Source organism: Caenorhabditis elegans, chromosome V (genome assembly GCF_000002985.6).
Source record: "Caenorhabditis elegans chromosome V".
In the NCBI taxonomy this organism is placed as follows: Eukaryota; Metazoa; Nematoda; class Chromadorea; order Rhabditida; family Rhabditidae; genus Caenorhabditis; species Caenorhabditis elegans.
The window spans coordinates 5234083-5254862 of NC_003283.11; the positions used below are offsets into that span (position 1 = coordinate 5234083).

At 34.6% G+C, this 20780-nt stretch overlaps 5 protein-coding genes, 2 non-coding genes and 2 pseudogenes across 10 annotated transcripts; 3 read left to right on the forward strand and 6 right to left on the reverse strand.

The window, feature by feature from the left end:
• Nucleotides 1-669: 669 nt before the first annotated feature.
• cest-35.2 (Carboxylic ester hydrolase) lies at nt 670-3134 on the reverse strand. Its single transcript, NM_071997.8, has 9 exons — nt 2937-3134; nt 2714-2875; nt 2586-2675; nt 2207-2540; nt 2042-2164; nt 1772-1981; nt 1558-1721; nt 1153-1418; nt 670-955 (listed from the first exon to the last, which is right to left on the reverse strand). Exons 1-9 carry the CDS (start codon nt 3027-3029, stop codon nt 763-765), a joined length of 1635 nt encoding a protein of 544 aa, NP_504398.1. The 5' UTR covers nt 3030-3134; the 3' UTR covers nt 670-762.
• C52A10.4 lies at nt 2397-2546 on the forward strand. Its single transcript, NR_068732.1, has one exon. It is a non-coding gene; the product is annotated as an Unclassified non-coding RNA C52A10.4 (non-coding RNA).
• Nucleotides 3135-3162: 28 nt separating the features above from the next.
• Nucleotides 3163-5422, reverse strand: C52A10.3 (F-box domain-containing protein). The gene is made up of 5 exons (NM_071998.3): nt 5198-5422; nt 4896-5147; nt 4138-4444; nt 3811-4082; nt 3163-3645 (listed from the first exon to the last, which is right to left on the reverse strand). Exons 1-5 carry the CDS (start codon nt 5356-5358, stop codon nt 3531-3533), a joined length of 1107 nt encoding a protein of 368 aa, NP_504399.1. The 5' UTR covers nt 5359-5422; the 3' UTR covers nt 3163-3530.
• A 698-nt stretch (nt 5423-6120) lies between these two features.
• Nucleotides 6121-6369, forward strand: B0238.15 (Cbb3-type cytochrome oxidase assembly protein CcoS; the record flags this gene model as incomplete). The annotated part of the gene is made up of 1 exon (NM_001038376.3): nt 6121-6369. The coding sequence occupies one exon, from the start codon at nt 6121-6123 to the stop codon at nt 6367-6369; it is 249 nt and encodes an 82-aa protein (NP_001033465.1).
• Nucleotides 6370-6676: 307 nt separating this feature from the next.
• cest-35.1 (Carboxylic ester hydrolase) lies at nt 6677-9054 on the reverse strand. Its single transcript, NM_071999.6, has 9 exons — nt 8887-9054; nt 8665-8826; nt 8528-8620; nt 8145-8478; nt 7980-8102; nt 7709-7918; nt 7497-7660; nt 7163-7428; nt 6677-6967 (listed from the first exon to the last, which is right to left on the reverse strand). Exons 1-9 carry the CDS (start codon nt 8977-8979, stop codon nt 6775-6777), a joined length of 1638 nt encoding a protein of 545 aa, NP_504400.1. The 5' UTR covers nt 8980-9054; the 3' UTR covers nt 6677-6774.
• Nucleotides 9055-9732: 678 nt separating this feature from the next.
• B0238.13 lies at nt 9733-13939 on the reverse strand (annotated as a pseudogene). Of its 2 annotated transcripts, none has more exons than one of them (14): nt 13847-13939; nt 13556-13804; nt 13177-13510; nt 13008-13130; nt 12329-12538; nt 12129-12285; nt 11578-12049; nt 11449-11538; nt 11070-11403; nt 10905-11027; nt 10634-10843; nt 10422-10585; nt 10161-10308; nt 9733-9868 (listed from the first exon to the last, which is right to left on the reverse strand). In that variant, coding segments are annotated over exons 1-14 (2843 nt in total). The 2 variants fall into 2 exon arrangements; another variant differs by having other exon boundaries at nt 9735-9868; nt 10043-10308.
• Nucleotides 11260-11409, forward strand: B0238.18. Its single transcript, NR_068733.1, has one exon. It is a non-coding gene; the product is annotated as an Unclassified non-coding RNA B0238.18 (non-coding RNA).
• Nucleotides 13940-14954: 1015 nt separating the features above from the next.
• srt-66 lies at nt 14955-15791 on the reverse strand (annotated as a pseudogene). The gene is made up of 3 exons: nt 15633-15791; nt 15241-15570; nt 14955-15188 (listed from the first exon to the last, which is right to left on the reverse strand). Coding segments are annotated over exons 1-3 (723 nt in total).
• Nucleotides 15792-16521: 730 nt separating this feature from the next.
• srt-68 (Serpentine Receptor, class T) lies at nt 16522-18034 on the reverse strand (the record flags this gene model as incomplete). Its single annotated transcript, NM_072002.2, has 4 exons — nt 16522-16752; nt 16800-17132; nt 17708-17863; nt 17912-18034. The coding sequence occupies 4 exons, from the start codon at nt 18032-18034 to the stop codon at nt 16522-16524; spliced, it is 843 nt and encodes a 280-aa protein (NP_504403.2).
• Nucleotides 18035-20780: the final 2746 nt, after the last annotated feature.

The following is a 20780-nucleotide window of genomic DNA, read 5'->3' on the forward strand; positions in this document are numbered from 1 at the left end:
TTAACATATAAACTTTCTAAACTATCAATATTTTTCTAAACATATATTTTGGTCACAGATTATGTGCCCGTTTTTGGCAAAATGTTTGTTTTTAGAATAGAAAATTACGAAATATCAGAATCGGCATCTCCGAGAAGATCAAAAGATAGACTATACTTTTTTGGTCATAGGTTTTGTGCCTGATGAAATATAAATCTGCTTTTGGATTTTAGAAATTTCTATTTCAATTATTAAAAAAGTTGCGAAATTCTATAATCTTTTTTTATATATGATGTATGTATTGGAGAAGGTTTCAAAGCTCAATGATATTCAGTTCAAAAATTGTTTTCTGTGATAGTGCACAATATCCTTAAAAAATTTTCAAAAAAAAAACCTAAAAATGGAAGATTTTACCATACTGCCTACATGTTAAAATATTTTAATACTTCACAACACACAACAAATTTTATTACCAAAGCATTTTATCCTGAAAACTACTTATTCTTGAGTTACAGGGGCAAAATGTTATATTTTTTCGAAAAATTTCTAGTTTGTGATATGCTTTGTAAAATTCCAAAAATCGAAGAACTGAAAACGTATATACTTTTGGTCACCACTGTAAGTTCTCACTATTTCAGTTAATTCAAATTAAACGCATTTTCTGAGTTGAAAATTTTTCAATTTCAAAAATTTATAAACGTGGTTTATATTATTTGATAAATAATGTTACATCTAAAATAGTTTATCTACATTCATTGTAAGAAAAATTACATAATATCAATATTATATTTTCTTTCCAAAAACCATTTCTTGATATTGTATTCCGTGTTCATTAACTTCATCTATAATCTTGTGCCTTCCATCCAAGAAATTGTCAGCCATTTCACATTTTGGATAATCAATCTTGAAATATCTTCCCGGATTGTCAAGACTGTACTTTTCCCATGGAACCGATACACCTTTCCCATTTGGATTTCTGAAAATTACAATTTTACTTAAAAAATTTTTTTTAAATTTCCCTCAATTTTTATTTTATCTTCCTGGTAAACTGAGACCATTTTTGTCAAAACTATAAATAAATCACAAAAAATGATGCCAAAATAATCTCACAAATAGATTAAAATTAAATAAATTTGAAATTTGAGTTAATTAATTTTTGAGCTCGAAGCTTACCCATATTTTGCAAAATTTGTATGATAAGTTCCCATCATATCCATAACCTGCCTATCTTCTTTCGAAAACTCTCCAGTCCCTTCTCCAAAAATATATCTTAAATCAGAACCATGATTAGCTGCATTGAACGGCCTGTTTTTGCCAAACACAATTGGAGTGTTCGGATTGAAATAATTGAAAGAATACAAATATACAGTATTTCCATACTTGACAAGTGATCGAACAGTATCAAATGCTCCCACACTGAAGTAGTAGTCTCCAAATATCTGTAAAAATTTTGCTCACGCCCCAAAATTAAAATTTAGCAGGAAACTTGCAACAAATTATTGTTTTAATTTAAATTAAAATGTTTTTAATTGAAAATTCAACAAAAAACATGTTTGAGAAAATAAGTCAATCACATACCTCAACTAATGTCTTGGCAATGTTTTCTTCATTTTCGTTTCCACCATTTTTCAAATAAGATTCTGCAGCTCTCTTGACAACCTCTTCCCTGTTCCTTACAACTTCAGGACCCAAAGCTGCTGATAGCATTTGTTGAGGGGTTTTCTGGCCAGCATAGAAGTCTTCTAAAATACACTATCTTACTCAGAATTCTAACAGTTTATCAGACACTTACCAAAACCAAGTCCTTCATATTCACCAATTGAAACGATGGCACCAAGTTTCGGCGCCTCTTTTCTCAACTCGTCAAATGGTTTTGGGAAGAAATCTCCGTCGAAGTTTGGAACAAAGGAAAACATGCCAGAAGCTGGACACTTGTATCCTTCCGCTTTGAGGAATATCTCAGAGTCCTGGGATTGATACCATTGCAGCAGGCTTTTCGAATCTGGAAAAAATTTGTTACTGCAGTATTTCTAAAGAATATACACTTAATTAGACAGCTTACCATTGCCGGTGTAGCCATGATGGTTGGCAAACTCTCGGAAAATTAATCCCTCAACATCTTTCGAACGGATACCAAATGGACATGTCGCCGCACCAGACATAGGAATGAACTTTTGGAAATATTCTAAATATCTAATATTGTTTTATTAATTACAAAAACTGTTACTATTAGCATGTGGACTCAGGGACAGAAAATCAACACTTGCTCCACCGGCACTTGTCCCAGAAATAGTCACATTGCTTGGATCTCCTCCAAATGATTTAATATGCTTTTGTACCCACTGTAGAGCCAAAGCTTGATCCCATAGTCCCCAGTTTCCCCGTGCCACGTCATCTCCAGTAGCGAAAAATCCGAGAGGTCCAATTCGGTAGTTGGGAGTGACTAGAATTACATCTTTAAGTGGAAGAGTTCCAGTTAAAGAATAATCATCAAACATCGATGAGAATCCAACCTCGAAACCTCCACCATAGAAGTAAACCATTACAGGAAAACCGTTTGGCTGAAATCAGAATAAATACATTGAAAACGGTAGAAGTGAGCTCACGAATTCGGCAGATTTCCATTTTGGTGCAAACACGTTGAGGTTCAAGCAATTATCTTCAGCGAAATCATGATTAGTAGCTTGTGAAACCATCTGAAAAGTTTATTTCTTCTATTAGAATTTACACTTACCAAGGCTCCAAGGGCTGCTGACTGTGGACATCCCGGTCCGTATTTATAGCAATCCAGTGGTTGCGTCCATTTCTCAGCTTCGACTGATTTTTTGAATCGAAGGTCTCCGATTGGAGCCTTGGCAAATGGAATTCCGAGATATCCATTCACGATTTTGTCCCCCTAAAATAATTTTCACATTTCAGAGGACGAGGCTTTTCGATCGCAAAATAATTTCACTTACATGTTCGTAAACATTTCCACGAATCGGACCACATGAAGCATTGAAAACTTCGGTATTTTTTTCAGGTTTCAAGTGTGAAAGGAATCCACCCATGATACTATTAAATAATGAGAAACAAGCGGACACCAATGAATCAAATTGATAGTGTGTTATGTTTGCAGCACATCAATATAGTCTTATAAAGAGAGCGTTGGCAGAGACCACAAAACAAAGAAAACACGGTCTGGTTTATTTATCAAATTTTTTAAAACGAAAACTGTGCAAATTGTAGTTTTCGTAACAAGAACATAAAGAACAATTTTCGACAATGCCCACTACGGCACACAAACTATCAAAAGTTCATTCTACTGATTTCTTTGACTTCTTTGGAACGATCTGAAAATACTATTTCCATTCTTTAGTAATGGCCAAAAAGGTATCCCGTTCTAGTTTTTCAATAATTTAAACGGGTATAACACAGAAACTGGAAACTCAAACGATTATCGACAACGTTTTTTGCAGTTTGCAGAAATTATAAATTAGTCGAGCAACCAATATTTGAAAATGCTATATAAATTGTACACAGGAAACAAAAGCACAACAAGCATAAAGTTATTAGCGCCAAACAAGGAAATCAAATGATGATTCTCCAAACAGTGCAGTAGCAATGACTCCATCATTCCTTTCGATATCCCATCCATCGGAACAGTCAAATTCTTGAATTCCGATTCTAAAAGCTTTTAAATTCAAATGTTTTGTTCTAAGAAAAGGCGACTTTTCCTAAATTTCAATAAGATTGTCAGATGCTGCATTACTAATTATCGACAGGTGTCTTTGTCGGCTAGGCTTAGTTAGGCACTGCAAGACTTATAACCAATGTTAATTTCAAAAATACCTGTAATATTCTGCTCGCCGTACTCCGTCCCATCTATTTACTGCAATTTCATTCAACACTATAACAAAATCTCTTGTTTCGAGAGCATTGCTCAAGTGGAATCTTTTCAGTGTTTGCATGCTACCGTTTAACCAATTACGAATAAAATTGTTAATGTCTTCTGGTGTGAAACTATGTTTCCAGATTATCAGCTCTTCACAGTTCATGGATTTCAAATCATCGAGTGTGAAGCCTGGGTTGAAATAGGAGTCCAGTCGGCGAATATTTAATAACTGAAATTTACAGTATACTTTATGCAGTTTCACAGAGCCCATGCAAGATACTCACTATAGTTTTGTCGAGATCCATTGCAAACTGGCATTTGAGTGTCAATCCGTGTTCCACACTAATACTATTCAAAACCTTGCTCAGTTGCTCAGATGTGAGGAATATCTCCCTACCGACCAACTCGTATTTGCATTTTGTCAACCACGGTTTGTTTAATAGAAATTGGTAATCTCCGAAAAGTTGATCAATATCAAATTGCAAATCGATGTGATCTACTTCGAACAGGTTCAAAAAAAGGTAAAGCAATGAGGCGAGGTTATATGGACTTAGGATTTCAAGTGAAATTGCCTTTTGACTTCCGAATATACTGAAAAACATTAATAATTGTTTCTCATGAAACCGGGAATGCTTTTTACTACACTGTTTTTTTCAGACAGTTCGAATATTCCGCCAATATTAATTTTGCAAAAAGTTCGAATTTTCCGACAAATTTTTTTTCTGAAAATTTGAGTTTTCCTTAACACGAAATGTATTTTTACTACAGTTTCAAACCAAAAATAGCACAGCAGGCAACATTTTTTTGTCCTACGATCGGAAATCGCCTACAGAGCAATTTCCACGCACCCTATATTTTTCTCTGAAAAATTGAATTTTTCGCCGAAATATTTTTTCAGGGAAAATTTGAATTTCCCACCAAATAGGCGCCAATAACACGCGCCTCTGGCTTCCCTCCTATCTCGAAATATGAGAGTTTGCCGAAATAGGTATTTTTGACTTGCATGGCCAAGGCCGGCCAGAAACCCCGTACAATAACTTACTGAAACAAATTAATAAATTGATGTACATCATTGATCGATGTTTGCATGGAACTTTTAATCGGACGAGTTTTAAGACCATTGTAAGAGAATATAACATCATTAAGAGATTCAAAGATTAAAAATTTTTGAAACTCATACTTCTTGCCAACAGGATAATCGTGAATGAAGTTTTCAACCATTATTTTGTAAACTTTCCTCTTTATTTTCTTAATTTCAAGTCGAGTCTTTTCCGATGTTTGCGAGAGTTTTGCACTAAAATAAGTTATATGCTTATTGTGTTTTATGAGAAATATATAACTCACACTTCAAAAATTTTCATTTGATGAATAATTTTTCGAAAAGGAACATATGGAAGTCTAAGTAAATGGAACGATTTTTCCCTTCGGCAAAAGCTGTATAGCAAAGAATGGTAAGCTTGAAAAAATCGCACGGTACGTTGAAATAAATTACTAACAAGGCTCATTTTGGGTGACAATTGTGCGAAGGGGAATGAGAGGGTGCGGGTGTCATTCTGCGCGGGAAATTTTTGCGATCGATATAATAGGCCCCAGCAATATAATTTGTAATAGGCCCATTGGCAAGAGTCTTGTGAACGCAGCAAATGTATATCTTGTTGAGTCAGAATAACCTAAAGAATACTAAAACGTATTATCTAGTTCGTAAAATTGCCACATAAAACGTGGTTTTTTTTTTGTAAATTTGTTCTTATTCATACTGCTTTTGTTCTTATTTATAACTTTAAAAAATTAAAAAATTAAAAAATTCAACTGAAGATCAGGAGTGGGAAGAGCTTAAATAAAAAGTATGCCACGTGTCATGTGGCAGTTTCTAAAATTTGATAATATACTACAGTTCTTCCAACTGCTATGGGGACAGTTCTATCTTTTTGAAATCTAATACTCTAAAACTGTCAAATTTTTCAACAAAAAACATTATAGAACACCAAAAAATTGCGCGGTAATTCAAATTTGAAGGCATTTTTGACATTATTCGTTTACAGAGTTTCCCGTTTTTGTTTTTTATATCACAATACGTATTTAAATGTTTGCTAAACTTTTGTTTATTAATTTCCCCACATCCCCAACAAAAAATTAGACCTACATTATTCGTATCTTGGTAGGTCGTTAATTTGACCCACTGACCATTTTCGGCGCCGAGTTTTGTTTTATTGATCAGTCGGCCAGCCACGGTCTCAGTGAACATGGTCCGTTAGTCGTCTGTTGCAATGGACAACGACAACACCGGTTTTTATGTTGCTGTTGTTTTGCTGGTCGCCGCCGTCTTTGCAGCGCTCGTCTGGTACTTCTCTCAGCCATGCCGCCAGGATACTGCTCATGCACAGCAAAGTATCTCGGACAGACACCAGGAACAAGGAGTCGCTTGGAATCCGCTACAAGGGGCACGTGCTCAGGTTCTTCAACGAGTAAACCAGCCACAGGAGGACCGACAACCAGCTGCTGACACGATTTTTTAAATCAATGCTTAGAAAAATACCAAAACTTAAAGAAGGAATATCGCTTTAAAGTTTAAATTTTCGAAAAAATAATGACTTCTATTTGATTGTCAACTTTTATTTCATATTTTGATGTTATCACACGTTATTTTGTAATTTGATTTGGCGCCTGTTATAGGTTTTAATTAAAGACTTCTATGCCCAAAAATACAGACTGGCAAAGCTGAAAATGAGTAAAATGTAAGAACATATTTTTCTGATGTGCTGGTTTCAAGTGCGGATATAGCAGTTAGAAGTTAGCTGATGGAAACCAGTTTTAAATCTCAAACAAAATATTGTGCTGCTTTATTTATTCACAGTGTAAACAAATAATTTTGTTTCTCGTTTATCTCCACTCATTGTACAAAAAATCACATCATATCAATATTATAGAATCTTCCCAAAAACCATTTCTTGATATTGTATTCCGTGTTCATTAACTTCATCTATAATCTTGTACCTTCCATCCAAGAAATTATCGGCCATCTCACATTTCGGATAATCAATCTTGAAATATCTTCCTGGATTGTCAAGACTGTACTTTTCCCATGGAATCGATACTCCTTTTCCATTTGGATTGCTAAAAATCACAATTTATTATTATTTTTTTTTATATTTTTAAAATTTCTCCCAATTTCTATTTCATCTTCCTGAGCTCTTTTTTTTTTCAAAACAGTATAAATCACATAAAAATAAGCCCAAATAATCTTAAACTTAGATGCAAATTAAATATTATATAAATTTTGAGTGCATTTTTTTTGATCTCGAGGCTTACCCATATTTTGCAAAGTTTGTGAGATAAGTTCCCATCATATCCATAACCTTTCTATCTTCTTTCGAAAACTCTCCAATACCGTCACCCAAAATATATCTGATATCACAACCATGGGAAGCTGCATTGAACGGCCGATTTTCGCCGAACATGATAGGGGTTTCCGGGTTGAAGTAGTTGAAAGAGGACAGATAAACATTATTTCCATACTTGGCAAGTGATCGAACAGTATCAAATACTCCAACACTGAAATAGTAGTCTCCGAATATCTATAAAAATTTTGATCACAATCAAAAATAATAATAAATTTTTTGGGAAAAATAAGCCAATCCCATACCTCAACTAATTTCTTGCCAATTTTCTCTCCACTTTTGTCTTCAATATTTTCTAAATACGCCTCCACAGCTTTCTTGACAACTTCTTCCCTATTCCTCACAACTTCAGGACCCAAAGCTGCTGTTAGCACTTCTTGAGGGCTTTTCTGGCCAGGATAAAATTCTTCTAAAATGTATTATCTTAACCAGAGTTTTAAGTTTATCGGACACTCACCAAAACCAAGTCCTTCATATTCGGCAACTGAAACGATTGCATCAAGTTTCGGTGCCTCTTTTCTCAACTCGTCAAATGGTTTTGGGAAGAAATCTCCGTCGTAGTTCGGGACAAAGGAAAACATGCCAGAAGCTGGGTACTTGAATCCTTCCGCTTTAAGGAATATCTCAGCGTCCTGAGATTGATACCAGTGCAATAGGCTTTCGGAATCTGGAACGAAATTTGTTACTCCAATATTTCCAAAGATTATAAACTTCATTAATCAACTTACCATTTCCGGCGTAGCCATGGTGCTTGGCAAACTCTCGGAAAATTAATCCCTCAACATCTTTCGAACGGATACCAAATGGACAGGTCGCCGCACCAGACATAGGAATGAACTTATGGAAGTATTCTAAATGATTGGCTTTATTCCATTATTCCCAATAAATCTTACTATTAGCATGTGGACTCAGAGACAGGAAATCAACACTTGCTCCACCGGCACTTGTCCCAGAAATCGTCACGTTGCTCGGATCTCCTCCAAATGATTTGATATGCTTTTGTACCCACTGTAGAGCCAAAGCTTGATCCCATAATCCCCAGTTTCCCCGTGACACGTCATCTCCAGTAGCGAAAAATCCGAGAGGTCCAATTCGGTAATTGGGAGTGACAAGAATTACATCTTTAAGTGGGAGAGTTCCAGTTAGGGAGTAATCATCAAACATCGATGAGAATCCAACCTCAAAACCTCCCCCATAAAAGTATACTATCACAGGAAGACCATTTGGCTGAAATCAAAATAAATTATTTTTAAGAGATCAGTGGTAGTGAGCTTACAAATTCAGCAGATTTCCACTTTGGTGCAAAAACGTTGAGCGTCAAACAATTGTCCTCAGCGAATTCACGAATAGCTGAAGCTTGTGGAACTATCTGAAACGCATGAATTTGATGTTTTACTGTATTTTACAACTCACCATGGCTCCAAGAGCTCCAGACTGTGGACATCCCGGTCCATATTTATAGCAATCCAGTGGTTCCGTCCATTTCTCAGCTTCGACTGATTTTTTGAATCGAAGTTCTCCGATTGGAGCCTTGGCAAATGGAATTCCTAGATATCCATCCACAATTTTGTCGTCCTAAAAATGTCAAAAATATTTGAAAGGATGGCTTTTAAACTGCAAAAAATTATCACTTACATGTTCGTAAATATTTCCACGAATCGGGCCACATGAAGCATTAAGAACTTCGGTATTGTGTTCAGGTTTCAAATGTGAAAGGAATCCACCCATGATACTATTGAATAATGAAAAAAAGAAGCGAAGACCAATGAATCAATAAAATTGAGAGTGTGTTATGTTTGCAGTACATCATCACGGCCTTATAAACAGAGTGTCGGCAGAAACGACAAAACACATAAAACGCGGTCTGGGTTATTGATCAAACTTTTTGGAAACTGTGCAAATTGTAGTCATCGTAGCAAAAACATAAAGTACAAGGTTTAAAACAAATTAAATTTTTTTCACAACCTAGAATTTTCAAAGAAAGTTTGGTAGTCTTTGCATATTTTATTTTATTTTATTTTATTCGAAATTTTCTAAAATTTCGAAAATCATTAATTTTTTCTCGACCTGCCAAAAAAAACGAATAACAACTCGACAAATCGAACCGTCTTTCTGTGGCACCTCGACAACTTTCCGAGTATAGGCGACAGAAAGTTTTCAAAGTGCATTGGTTTTAATTGCATACCTCTAGGACCAAGAATATAGTCTGTCAAAGCTGAAGTTGAGTAAAATGTAAGAAAATATTTATCTGATGTGCTGCTTTGAAAGAGAAACGTGTAAATATAACAATTAGAAATTAGCTGGTGGAAAACCTGTTTTCAACCTAAAAAAATATTGTGCTGGTTTATTTATTCACAGAGTAACCAAATAATCTTGTTTCTCGTTTATCTCCACTCATTGTACAAAAAATCACATCATATCAGTATTATAAAATCTTTCCAAAACCATTTCTTGATATTGTATTCCGTGTTCATTAACTTCATCTATAATCTTGTACCTTCCATCCAAGAAATTGTCAGCCATATCACATTTTGGATAATCAATCTTGAAATATCTTCCTGGATTGTCAAGACTGTACTTTTCCCATGGAACCGATACACCTTTTCCATTTGGATTGCTATAATAATTAATCGTTAAGTTTCTTTAAATTTTTTGAATCAATTTCCTGGAAACTGAACTTTTTTTGTTGAAACTTGATAAATGCTTGCCACCAAGTAGATTAAAATTAAATGTTATATAACTTTTTGGATTTATTTTTGCAGTGCGTTTATTTTTTGAGCTCGATGCTTACCCATATTTTGCAAAATTTGTTTGATAAGTTCCCATCATATCCATAACCTGCCTATCTTCTTTCGAAAACTCTCCAGTCCCTTCTCCAAAAATATATCTTAAATCAGAACCATGATTACCTGCATTGAACGGCCTGTTTTTGCCAAACACAATTGGAGTGTTCGGATTGAAATAATTGAAAGAATACAAATATACAGTATTTCCATACTTGACAAGTGATCGAACAGTATCAAATGCTCCCACACTGAAGTAGTAGTCTCCATATATCTGTAAAAGTTGGAAACTTGCAAAAAATATCGTTTTAATTTTAATTTAAAATGTTTTTGACTTTTAAAATTTTCAACAAAAAACTGTATGGGAAAAAAAAGTCAATGCCATACCTCAACTAATGTCTTTGCAACGTTTTTTTCATTTCCGTTTCCAGCATTTTTTAAATAAGATTCTTCAGCTTTCTTGACAACTTCTTCCCTATTCTTCACAACATCAGGACCCAAAGCTGCTGATAGCATTTGTTGAGGGGTTTTCTGGCCAGCATAGAAGTCTTCTGAAATATACTATATTATTCAGAATTCTAAGTTTATCGGACACTCACCAAAACCAAGTCCTTCATATTCACCAATTGAAACGATGGCACCAAGTTTCGGTGCCTCTTTTCTCAACTCGTCAAATGGTTTTGGGAAGAAATCTCCGTCGAAGTTTGGAACAAAGGAAAACATGCCAGAAGCTGGGCACTTGAATCCTTCCGCTTTAAGGAATATCTCAGCGTCCTGAGATTGATACCAGTGCAATAGGCTTTCGGAATCTGGAACGAAATTTGTTACTCCAATATTTCCAAAGATTATAAACTTCATTAATCAACTTACCATTTCCGGCGTAGCCATGGTGCTTGGCAAACTCTCGGAAAATTAATCCCTCAACATCTTTCGAACGGATACCAAATGGACAGGTCGCCGCACCAGACATAGGAATGAACTTATGGAAGTATTCTAAATGATTGGCTTTATTCCATTATTCCCAATAAATCTTACTATTAGCATGTGGACTCAGAGACAGGAAATCAACACTTGCTCCACCGGCACTTGTCCCAGAAATCGTCACGTTGCTCGGATCTCCTCCAAATGATTTGATATGCTTTTGTACCCACTGTAGAGCCAAAGCTTGATCCCATAATCCCCAGTTTCCCCGTGACACGTCATCTCCAGTAGCGAAAAATCCGAGAGGTCCAATTCGGTAGTTGGGAGTGACTAGAATTACATCTTTAAGTGGAAGAGTTCCAGTTAAAGAATAATCATCAAACATCGATGAGAATCCAACCTCGAAACCTCCACCATAGAAGTAAACCATTACAGGAAAACCGTTTGGCTGAAATCAGAATAAATACATTGAAAACGGTAGAAGTGAGCTCACGAATTCGGCAGATTTCCATTTTGGTGCAAACACGTTGAGGTTCAAGCAATTATCTTCAGCGAAATCATGATTAGTAGCTTGTGAAACCATCTAAAAAGTTTATTTCTTCTATTAAAATTTACAACTCACCATGGTTCCAAGGGCTCCTGACTGTGGGCATCCGGGTCCATATTTATAGCAATCCAGTGGTTCCGTCCATTTTTCAGCTTCGACTGATTTTTTGAATCGAAGGTCTCCGATTGGAGCCTTGGCAAATGGAATTCCGAGATATCCATTCACGATTTTGTCCCCCTAAAATAATTTTCACATTTCAGAGGACGAGGCTTTTCGATCGCAAAATAATTTCAAAATTTGATAGAAACGTGCACATCATATCCATAATTTTGAGTTCTTCATCCAAAAACTTTCCTGGGTCATCTCCAAGTATATATCTCAGATCAGAGCCATGAGATGCTGCTTTAAATGGTAGATTTTCGGCGGTAGGAGTTTGGTTTTCAGGATTGTAGTAGTTGAAAGAAGTGAGATATACATTGCTACCATGTTTAGTTAAAGACTTAGCAGTAGCCAATGCCCCTGTATTGAAATAGTAGTCACCAACTAACTGAAAAATAATTTAAGAGTGCAAACTGAAAGTTATTTTGTACTTTTGAACTTTACTCATTTTTTCCACACATACTTACTTCCGTCGTTTTCTTATCAATATTGACTTTATCATCTTTGTCAATATTTTTGAAATAAAATTCCTTCACTCGTTTTATGCATTATTTTCAACAATATCTTTTCCGAAAGCTGCAGCTAAAATTTGTTCGGGTGTTTCTTGATTAGGAAAGAGTGATACTGAAATAAGATTACGTTTCCAAACAAAACCTATCAAACTCACGAAAGCCTAGTCCTTCATATTCTGTAACTGAAACAATTGCATCGAATTTTGGAGCTTCTTTTCTCAACTCGTCGAATGGTTTCGGAAAGAAATCTCCGTCAAAGTTTGGAACGAAGGACATGAATCCGGAAGCTGGTCTATTAAAATTGGCAACATCAAGGAATTTTTCGGAATCTTGAGATTGGTACCATTGCAGTAGACTTTTAGAATCTGAGTTGTTAATAGAGGTTTTTTTTAATCTGTATTCAAGTAGATTTTGAATTAGAGGTGATAATGGGTCTACTCGCGACACATTTTAAGCGGGTTCTCGCTACCTACAATAGTGAACCTTCCATGGCTTAAAAATTATTCTAACTGAATATAACTTCATCACGGGACTCATTTACTTTTTTCGCTCGGTACTTAACGTTTTTTTCGAAAACGAAAAATGTTTTCAGGAGACCTTGGAACTTAAATTTTCAAATATCTTTACAACCAACGGTGTGTTTCAAAAGAGAACTAAAATTGAAACATCATAATATTCGAACTCAGCCTGATCGACAGCCAGAATACTGGGTCACCAACAGCAAAAAATAGAGTCTTGCTCTCGCAGATGAACAGTTGGTAAATTTTGTAACCTGCAGACCCACCCCACTCAAAACGGGCAAATTGAAAATTATCAATTTTCAAGTCGACTGACCTTCCCCTATGTAACCATGATGCTTAGCAAACTCTCGGAAAACCAATGCTTCAACATCCTTTGAACGAATAGAAATTGGACAGTATGCAGTTGCTGACATTGGGATGAATCTATGGAAATACTCTGAACTTTTTTATTTTTTTAATCAAATATTGCTTGGAAATCCTACTGTTAGAGTGTGGGCTCAGTGATAACAAATCCACGCTAGCTCCACCTGCACTTGTTCCGAAAATTGTTACATTATCTGGATCACCTCCAAATGATTTGATATGTTTTTGCACCCATTGAAGAGTCATAGTCTGATCCCATGAACCATAGTTTCCACGTGCCACGTCGTCCCCGGTAGTGAAGAAACCAAGTGGTCCAACACGGTAATTGGATGTGACTAGAATTACATCTTTGAGTGGGAGAGATCCAGTTAGCGAGTAGTCGTTATAAAGAGATGAGAATCCAATTTCAAAACCTCCACCGTAAAAATAAACCATCACAGGGAGACCTTTTGGCTGAAATTGAAAATTATTTCCTAGAAAGATTTGAAGCCACCTTACCAATTCAGTAACCTTCCATCTTGGAGCAAAAACGTTGAGAGTTAAACAGTTGTCCTCATTCAGCTCAACATAACCTTTTGGAACTAACGTAGCACCGAGATATCCAGATTGTGGACATCCGGGTCCATATTTATAGCAATCCAGTGGCTCCGTCCATTTTTCAGCTTCAACTGGTTTTTTGAATCGAAGTTCTCCAATTGGGGCTTTGGCAAATGGAATTCCTAGATATCCATCCACAATTTTCTCACCCTGAAAAAAATTCAAAACCATTTCTAAAAAAGAGTAACTTACATGTTCATAGATATTTCTTCGAATAGGACCGCAGGTCGAATTCAAAATTTTCGAGTTTTGTTCCGGTTTCAAATGTGACAGAAATCCTCCCATGCTAAATGATAGAAAAAATGGAAAACAAAAAATCTAATAGATAATAGGAGTGTTCTTCCTGTCCACAATCAGGGGCATTATAAACAATTTTATGCGGAAACTAGACTCCTGCTGAAATGGGAAACGCAGACATTTCCGGCAATCTCAGCAAAATTTTTAGATTAAAAATTAAAACCCGTGGCCCAAAGTTCAGTCAAATTTAAATTTATAAATTGTTCGAGATGGATAGAATTATATTCTAGGCTTTAGGCCGAGATTATTTTCTAGGAGAAAAGAATAGCCACCCATCCATGTTTTACATAAACTTTGCAGTCGACCAAAAATAATTTTTTAATTTTTGGCAATTTTTGGTATTTAATAAATTTTTGGAAAATTAATGTACCAAAATTTCGAGGAAAATTTTAGAAAAATCGAAATATGTTTGAAGTGCTTTATAATGATATTCTGTCATTTTATACTACTAAAAATGCATTCAAACAAAATCCTCACTGACTCCCTCTTTTAAAGTTTTGTTCAGTTCTCACACAAAAGGCAATCGAAAAAGTCATTTTTTCAAAAAATGTATTTTTAAAAATATATTTTTCAGGTGAAATTTTAAATTTTTCAACGATTCGGTAATTTGGCTATTCAATAGTTATCAAATTCAAAAAAGTGCAAAACGCTAATTTTTACTGTAGTGTACGTTTTTGGTAAAGTGAAATAATAATTGTTCACTGCAATTACAGGAATTTGCAGGTTCCAATTTTTTGATTCTACCTGTCAAACATATGATAGTTCTAGTTTGAACAAATGTTTTAGAAAACATTCAACAAACAAGTTTAAAAAATCACGCAGTTTTATAACAAAAAAGGGCACAAAATTTATCAATTCAAACATTTTATCTCATTATAACAGTCGTCATTATGACCGTTTGAGTTTGGGACCGTTCTATTCTTCGTTCCCTTAATAAACGAAGACAATCGTGGCGAAATGATCTGAAAACAAAAACTACAACTACGGTATGATTTAGTTAAGCTCACTTATTAAATAGTAAAAGCATGCACGGATTAATGTAACAGTGAAGAATCCAGAGACCATTTAAGATTGCTTGATTTGTGATACTAGTCATATCAATAATGTTAACAAATTTGAACAGAGCTGGATGCCATAAGCATATCATCACAGTGATGTAAGTTGTAACAAAACTTGATTGCAGCAGGATTGCAATTTCATCTTTTCTGGACCTCGCATTGCTATGCAATTTTTTTACCTGCAAAACGGGCTCGCATGCTTTCTTGGTAAGATCTCATTTGTTCACAAACCGAAATAATCAAATATGTAATTATCAAGTAGGAAATGAAGGAAATAATTAGGCATGGGAAACTGAGAGAAATCTCCAAAGTGTCGAAGGTATGACTGTATGGGACAGTGAAATCATATCCCCAGCCTGGAGGGTACATTTCCATATTTTGAATTGTCAATCCGTAGATCAATAACAAAAGAATCCGAAATAAAATGAGAGCAAGAATCAATTTAATCGTTTTAAGGTACATGTGAGCCATGTTTAAAAATATCAAAATTCGAAAAACGGATAATAAAGCAACAATCGGTAAATCGCATATCCATAAGGTGTTCATAATACCTCCAATTATCTAAACATAAATTAAAGAAGAAATACTAGAGCTTGAGGATATGCTAATCTCAAACAAGGTACCCTTATCACATTGTCAAACTTTGCCAAATTTGGAAAAATCAAAACTGGCGAAGTTATCCAATGACCAATTCCTTGTCCAAGTAGGCAAACGTTGACAATATTCATCAATTTGAATGTCATATTCAGAGTTTGTAAATCCTTCAATCTGATTGCCTCAAATTACTCATTTGAAATTTATTCTGATTACTATTTATTTACCTATTTTTTATTTATTTATTTTTTTTATTTATTTATTTATTTACTATTTACTATTTATCAGAGTCTCTGTTTAATTCGAACAAGCTCGGAAAAATGGCGGTGCTGTTGGCGCGCATACTAGTAAAAATAGAGAGAAAAATAACTGAATTTAAGAAAAATAACCATAACAAAAAATGCAGGATGATTTACGACACTGGGAGCTGGAGCAATTCTGACTGTTTTTTTTTGTTTTTGGATCTTGTTGGAACAGAATACATGAGAAGGTTGGTTAAACGAATTATTTTTTCAGAAAAATTATTCATTCGAAATTATCTAGCAACTATTATTTATATTATTGTTTTGTTGACATTTTTGACATAACTGCAACAGTTGATCGAGAAGATTTGCGACGTTTCACGCCAATTGTTATTAAGCAGTCGTTTCGAATTGATCTAAAAGTGGGGAATTTGTAATAAAAAATTTTTACCTATTTCAGTATGAATGTTGTTTTATAAACATTGATATTTGACCCAGTTTTTGAGCAACTGTTGAAAAATTTAATTTGAAAATAAAAATGTTTTCAAAATGTACAAATAGTTCTTTACAGCTCTGTATAAATTTAAAAAAAAAATTGACACTACCGTCAGAAAAAAGGTTTTGTAAATGTGCCGGCATGCCGGACATCTCCTGCTGTCATCTACTCTTGTTCAACTCACTTATTGAATACTAATATCATAATCGGGTGAAAGTAGCAATGTGAAATCCAAAACAAATTCAAAGTTGCTTGATTTCTGACACTCGTCATATCAATTAAATCTTCGGGAATCAAAATTGAATGCCACACACAAATCATCGATGTAATATGGACTGTTACAAATGTTGATTGAGCTAGAATCCGGATTTCATTTTTTCGAAACTGGGAATTACTAGTTCCGGTTTTCTTCTGAAATTAAAGAGATGAAAGATATAAGTAAGTGAAAATTCCACTACACGTATAATATAGTCGATGGCAAGATATGACAAATACGATATTGTCAAACTCAGAAAAGACAATCCGATTTCCAGGTGAGCGAATATAGCAGCATGAGGGGCATCCAAGTCGTAAGCCCAACCGGGAGGAACAAACATGAAGTTTTGAGTTATACATCCGTATAAGAACACATAGACAACCCATGATAATATGCAAACTACGGAAAGTTTGACAAAGATTGGGAATTTCGAAGTTTTAATTGTGTTGGTAAATATTAAGACACGGCTTACTGATAGTAGACTCATCATTGGTAAGTCTCCAATCCAGCTTGAATTAATCATGCACCCAATTACCTAAACATTATATCATAAAGCATTCGAAAACATTCCTCAGTTGACTATTTAATTGTTTCAAGAAATCCCATAATTTCCAGAAGACTACAAATTTTTCAAAGTTTCCAGACTTTCTTTAAATTGTCCAGAACTGTCTCGAATGTTTTTAATAAAGAGGAAAGTTCCCTAAATCGACACAAATCGGCTCATCTCGCGCCCCGCCCCTTGGGCCCCGGGATGTCTCTGTCTCTTCAACTATCTGGGCACTCTCTGGGCCGGTAATAGCTTCTATGATTTTTCAGACAACATTTTAAAAACTTTCAAAGGTTTGAAAAAACTTCTAAAAATATCAGAAGTTTCTGGAATTTTCCAAAAACCAACTATATTTTTGAAACTACCGTAAACCTACCGTGCCACTACAGTATCCCCAAAGTACTATTATAGGAACACAAACTCATACCTCCACTAAGCCCAATATTTCTAGGCCCAAGCCCAATATTTTTCAATAAACATTAGCTAAATTTTTTCAAAACTACAATAATCCTGCAGTACACCTGTAGTACGTCTACAGTACTCCTACAGTTTTCGATACTTACCCTGACAATCACTTCATATCCCTTTAAAATCTTTGGAAACACCAAAACTGGGGAAGTGATAAAATGACCAGTGGACTGTAAAAGTTGAAAAGTCAGCACAATGATCATCAACTTGTATGGAAAATTTGGGGCTCTCCTGTCATTTATGTATGTTACCTAAAACAAAATGTTTTTGAAAATCGGAATTTCTATCAGTATACTCACCTTTATCACAATTATCAGCAGTGGCGGTATGAAAATTGTGAATAAAAAGTAGATTATTCCTATTCGGAGCATTTCGGGATCTTCATTAAACGTGAAAATAGATGTAGAGTTTGGAGATTTCATGATTACACAGTGGCTCACTTCCTTGCTCAAATTATTAAATTTTTTGATTAGAAAGAATGAAAAAAAATTTAAAAACAAGGGTTTTCATGATGTCTGGTGAGAATGTTATTTGCTTTGTTAGAATAATGATTTCAATTTTCAGGAGATGTTTGTGTGTGTGTGTGAAAAAATATATTAAAAACGATGAAAACATTCTCAAGAGTTTAAATGAAAAAAAAATCACGTATACAGGTAGGCATAGGTAGGCACGCTGGCAGGTAGGCATCTTTAGAAATTAAAGAACCATTTAGGCGAATCGAAGGAAAAATTGAACGTGCTAAACCTTGTTCTGATAGATACTTTGATGTGCACCTTTCAAGGTGGAGTAACGCCAGTGGGGACTAAATACGCTTATAATGATTCAAAGCAACCGAATATCATTAAAACACTCTAAACAAATTTTCGATGTTTTGTAATTTCCAGTCAAAGTTTTGGCATCTTGCCAAATTTCAATGTTGCATGTTCCAACCCCTACACTGGTCTAGTAGGAATAATTTAAAAAAAATTAAAGGATAAAAATGCGAAAAATATGAACGTTTTTTTGGCCGACTTTAAAAATTATGAGTGGCAGAAACTGAGTAATTGCCACTTTTTGAAAGTAAATAAAAAATTTTCAAAAAAGTTTTGAAAAATTTTATTATGACATTTGGCCATTTTGGCACCATCGGAGTAGTTTTTAACACTTTCCCACTGGCGCTACTCCACCGTTAACAACGAACGGAAAAAATGGGTTTTTCGTCATGTGAGAACCTTGAAATTGAGGAAATGAATATTTCGCGATTGCTCGAGCTCAAACTCCGACATACAAGCGCTGCGATGTCTGGTTCTGATTGTGAAAAAAACACTTGATAAAAAACTAAATTTTGTGCAAGATTTACGGGTTTAAAATTTAAATTTTTGTTTAAAACGTGTATATTTTTATCGACTATGTATTATTTATAGGATTGTCTTATTGAGATTTTCGACATAACTGCAACAGTTGATTGAGGAGATTTGCAACGTTTAATGCCAATTGTCCTTAGGCAATCGTTTCGAATTGATCTGAAAGTGGGGAATTTGTAGAATGTTTTTTGATATTCTTATGATAATCTAATGTTTTCAATCAAAATTTAATATACAAAAAAGTGTAGAAAAGTTTGTTCAATTTGAAATTAATATTTAATTTGGTTGAAAATAATGACAAATTTTTCAAATAGTGCTGGAAAGTTGGAATTTGTGTTAAAATTTTTAAAGTTAAAAAAGCACTATCTGAAGTTTTTAGAACTTTTCAACAAAAACAAAGATTAAAAAAAAAATCAAATTGAGCGACACTTTTCCTACATTTTTATAATAATTTTTTGTAATTAAAAGTTATACTATCATACCGAAATATGCAGTTCTTTTTGCAGAAAAAAGCCTCCTCTGCCGCACAGTCTTTAGGAGAAAAACTTAATTTCGGTCCTTTTCCCGTTTTTTATCACCCTTTATAAAACTTATATATAACAGATATGTATATGTTTTTATCTTCACGTAAAAAATTTACTTTTATTATAATTGAAAGTTGCGGGAAGTTGCTTAAAAATTGGCTCAAATATCGATAGGCCAATCTGAACGCTCACTCGGCGCATTGGATATTGGGTCAGTTTTTGAGCAACAAAATTTCAAACGTTTCAAAACTAGAATCCACTTTTAAAAATTGCCTAAATTGTGAATTAAAAATCCCAAACTTTAGCTATGCCTAAACGTAATCAAAACAAACAAAACATAGCTGTTCTTGTTCAACTTACTTATTGAATACTAATATTAAAATCGGGTGAATGTAGCAGTGTGAAATCCAGAACAAATTCAAAGTTGCTTGATTTCTGACACTTGCCATGTCAATCAAATTTTCAGGAATCAAAATTGAATGCCACACACAAATCAGCAATGTAATATAGACTGTTACAAATGTTGACTGCACCAAAATGCGGATCTCATTTCTTCGAGATTGGGCATTACTAGTTCCGGTTTTCTTCTGTAATTCAAAATATTATAAGCAAGTCAAAACTATCAAAATCCCACGACGCATATAATGTAGGCTATGGCAAGATATGAAAGATAAGAAATTGCCAAACTCGGAAAAGATAATCCGATTTCCAAATGATCGAAGGTGGCAGCATGAGGGACATCAAAGTCGTAACCCCAGCCGGGAGGAGCAAACATCAAATTTTGAGTTATACATCCGTATAGGAACACATAAAAAACCCATGATAATATACAGATTATGGATATTTTGACAAAGATTGGGAATTTCGAAGTTTGAATTGTATTGGTAAATATTAGGACGCGGCATACTGATAATAGACTCATCATTGGTAAGTCTCCCACCCAGCTTGTATTAATCATGCATCCAATTACCTAAACGTTATATTAGAAGCCTCTAAACTGAAATTGAATATCCGATTCTGAAATTGCCTAGTCAGAACTCTCCGCAAGTCATTATTTGCTTATTAAAAACTTTCAAAAAGGTTTGAAAACCTGCTTAAAATTTCATAAGTTTTCTGGAATTCTCAAAAAACAATAAACTCATAACGCCACTAACCTTAACCCATTATTTGTTCAAGAAACATTAACTCATGTTTTTAAAAGTTACAGTAATCCTAGAGTACACCTGCAGTATGTCTACAGTACTCCTACAGTACTTTTAAAGTTTTACACAGTAACCCTACAACACCCCATCACTGACCTT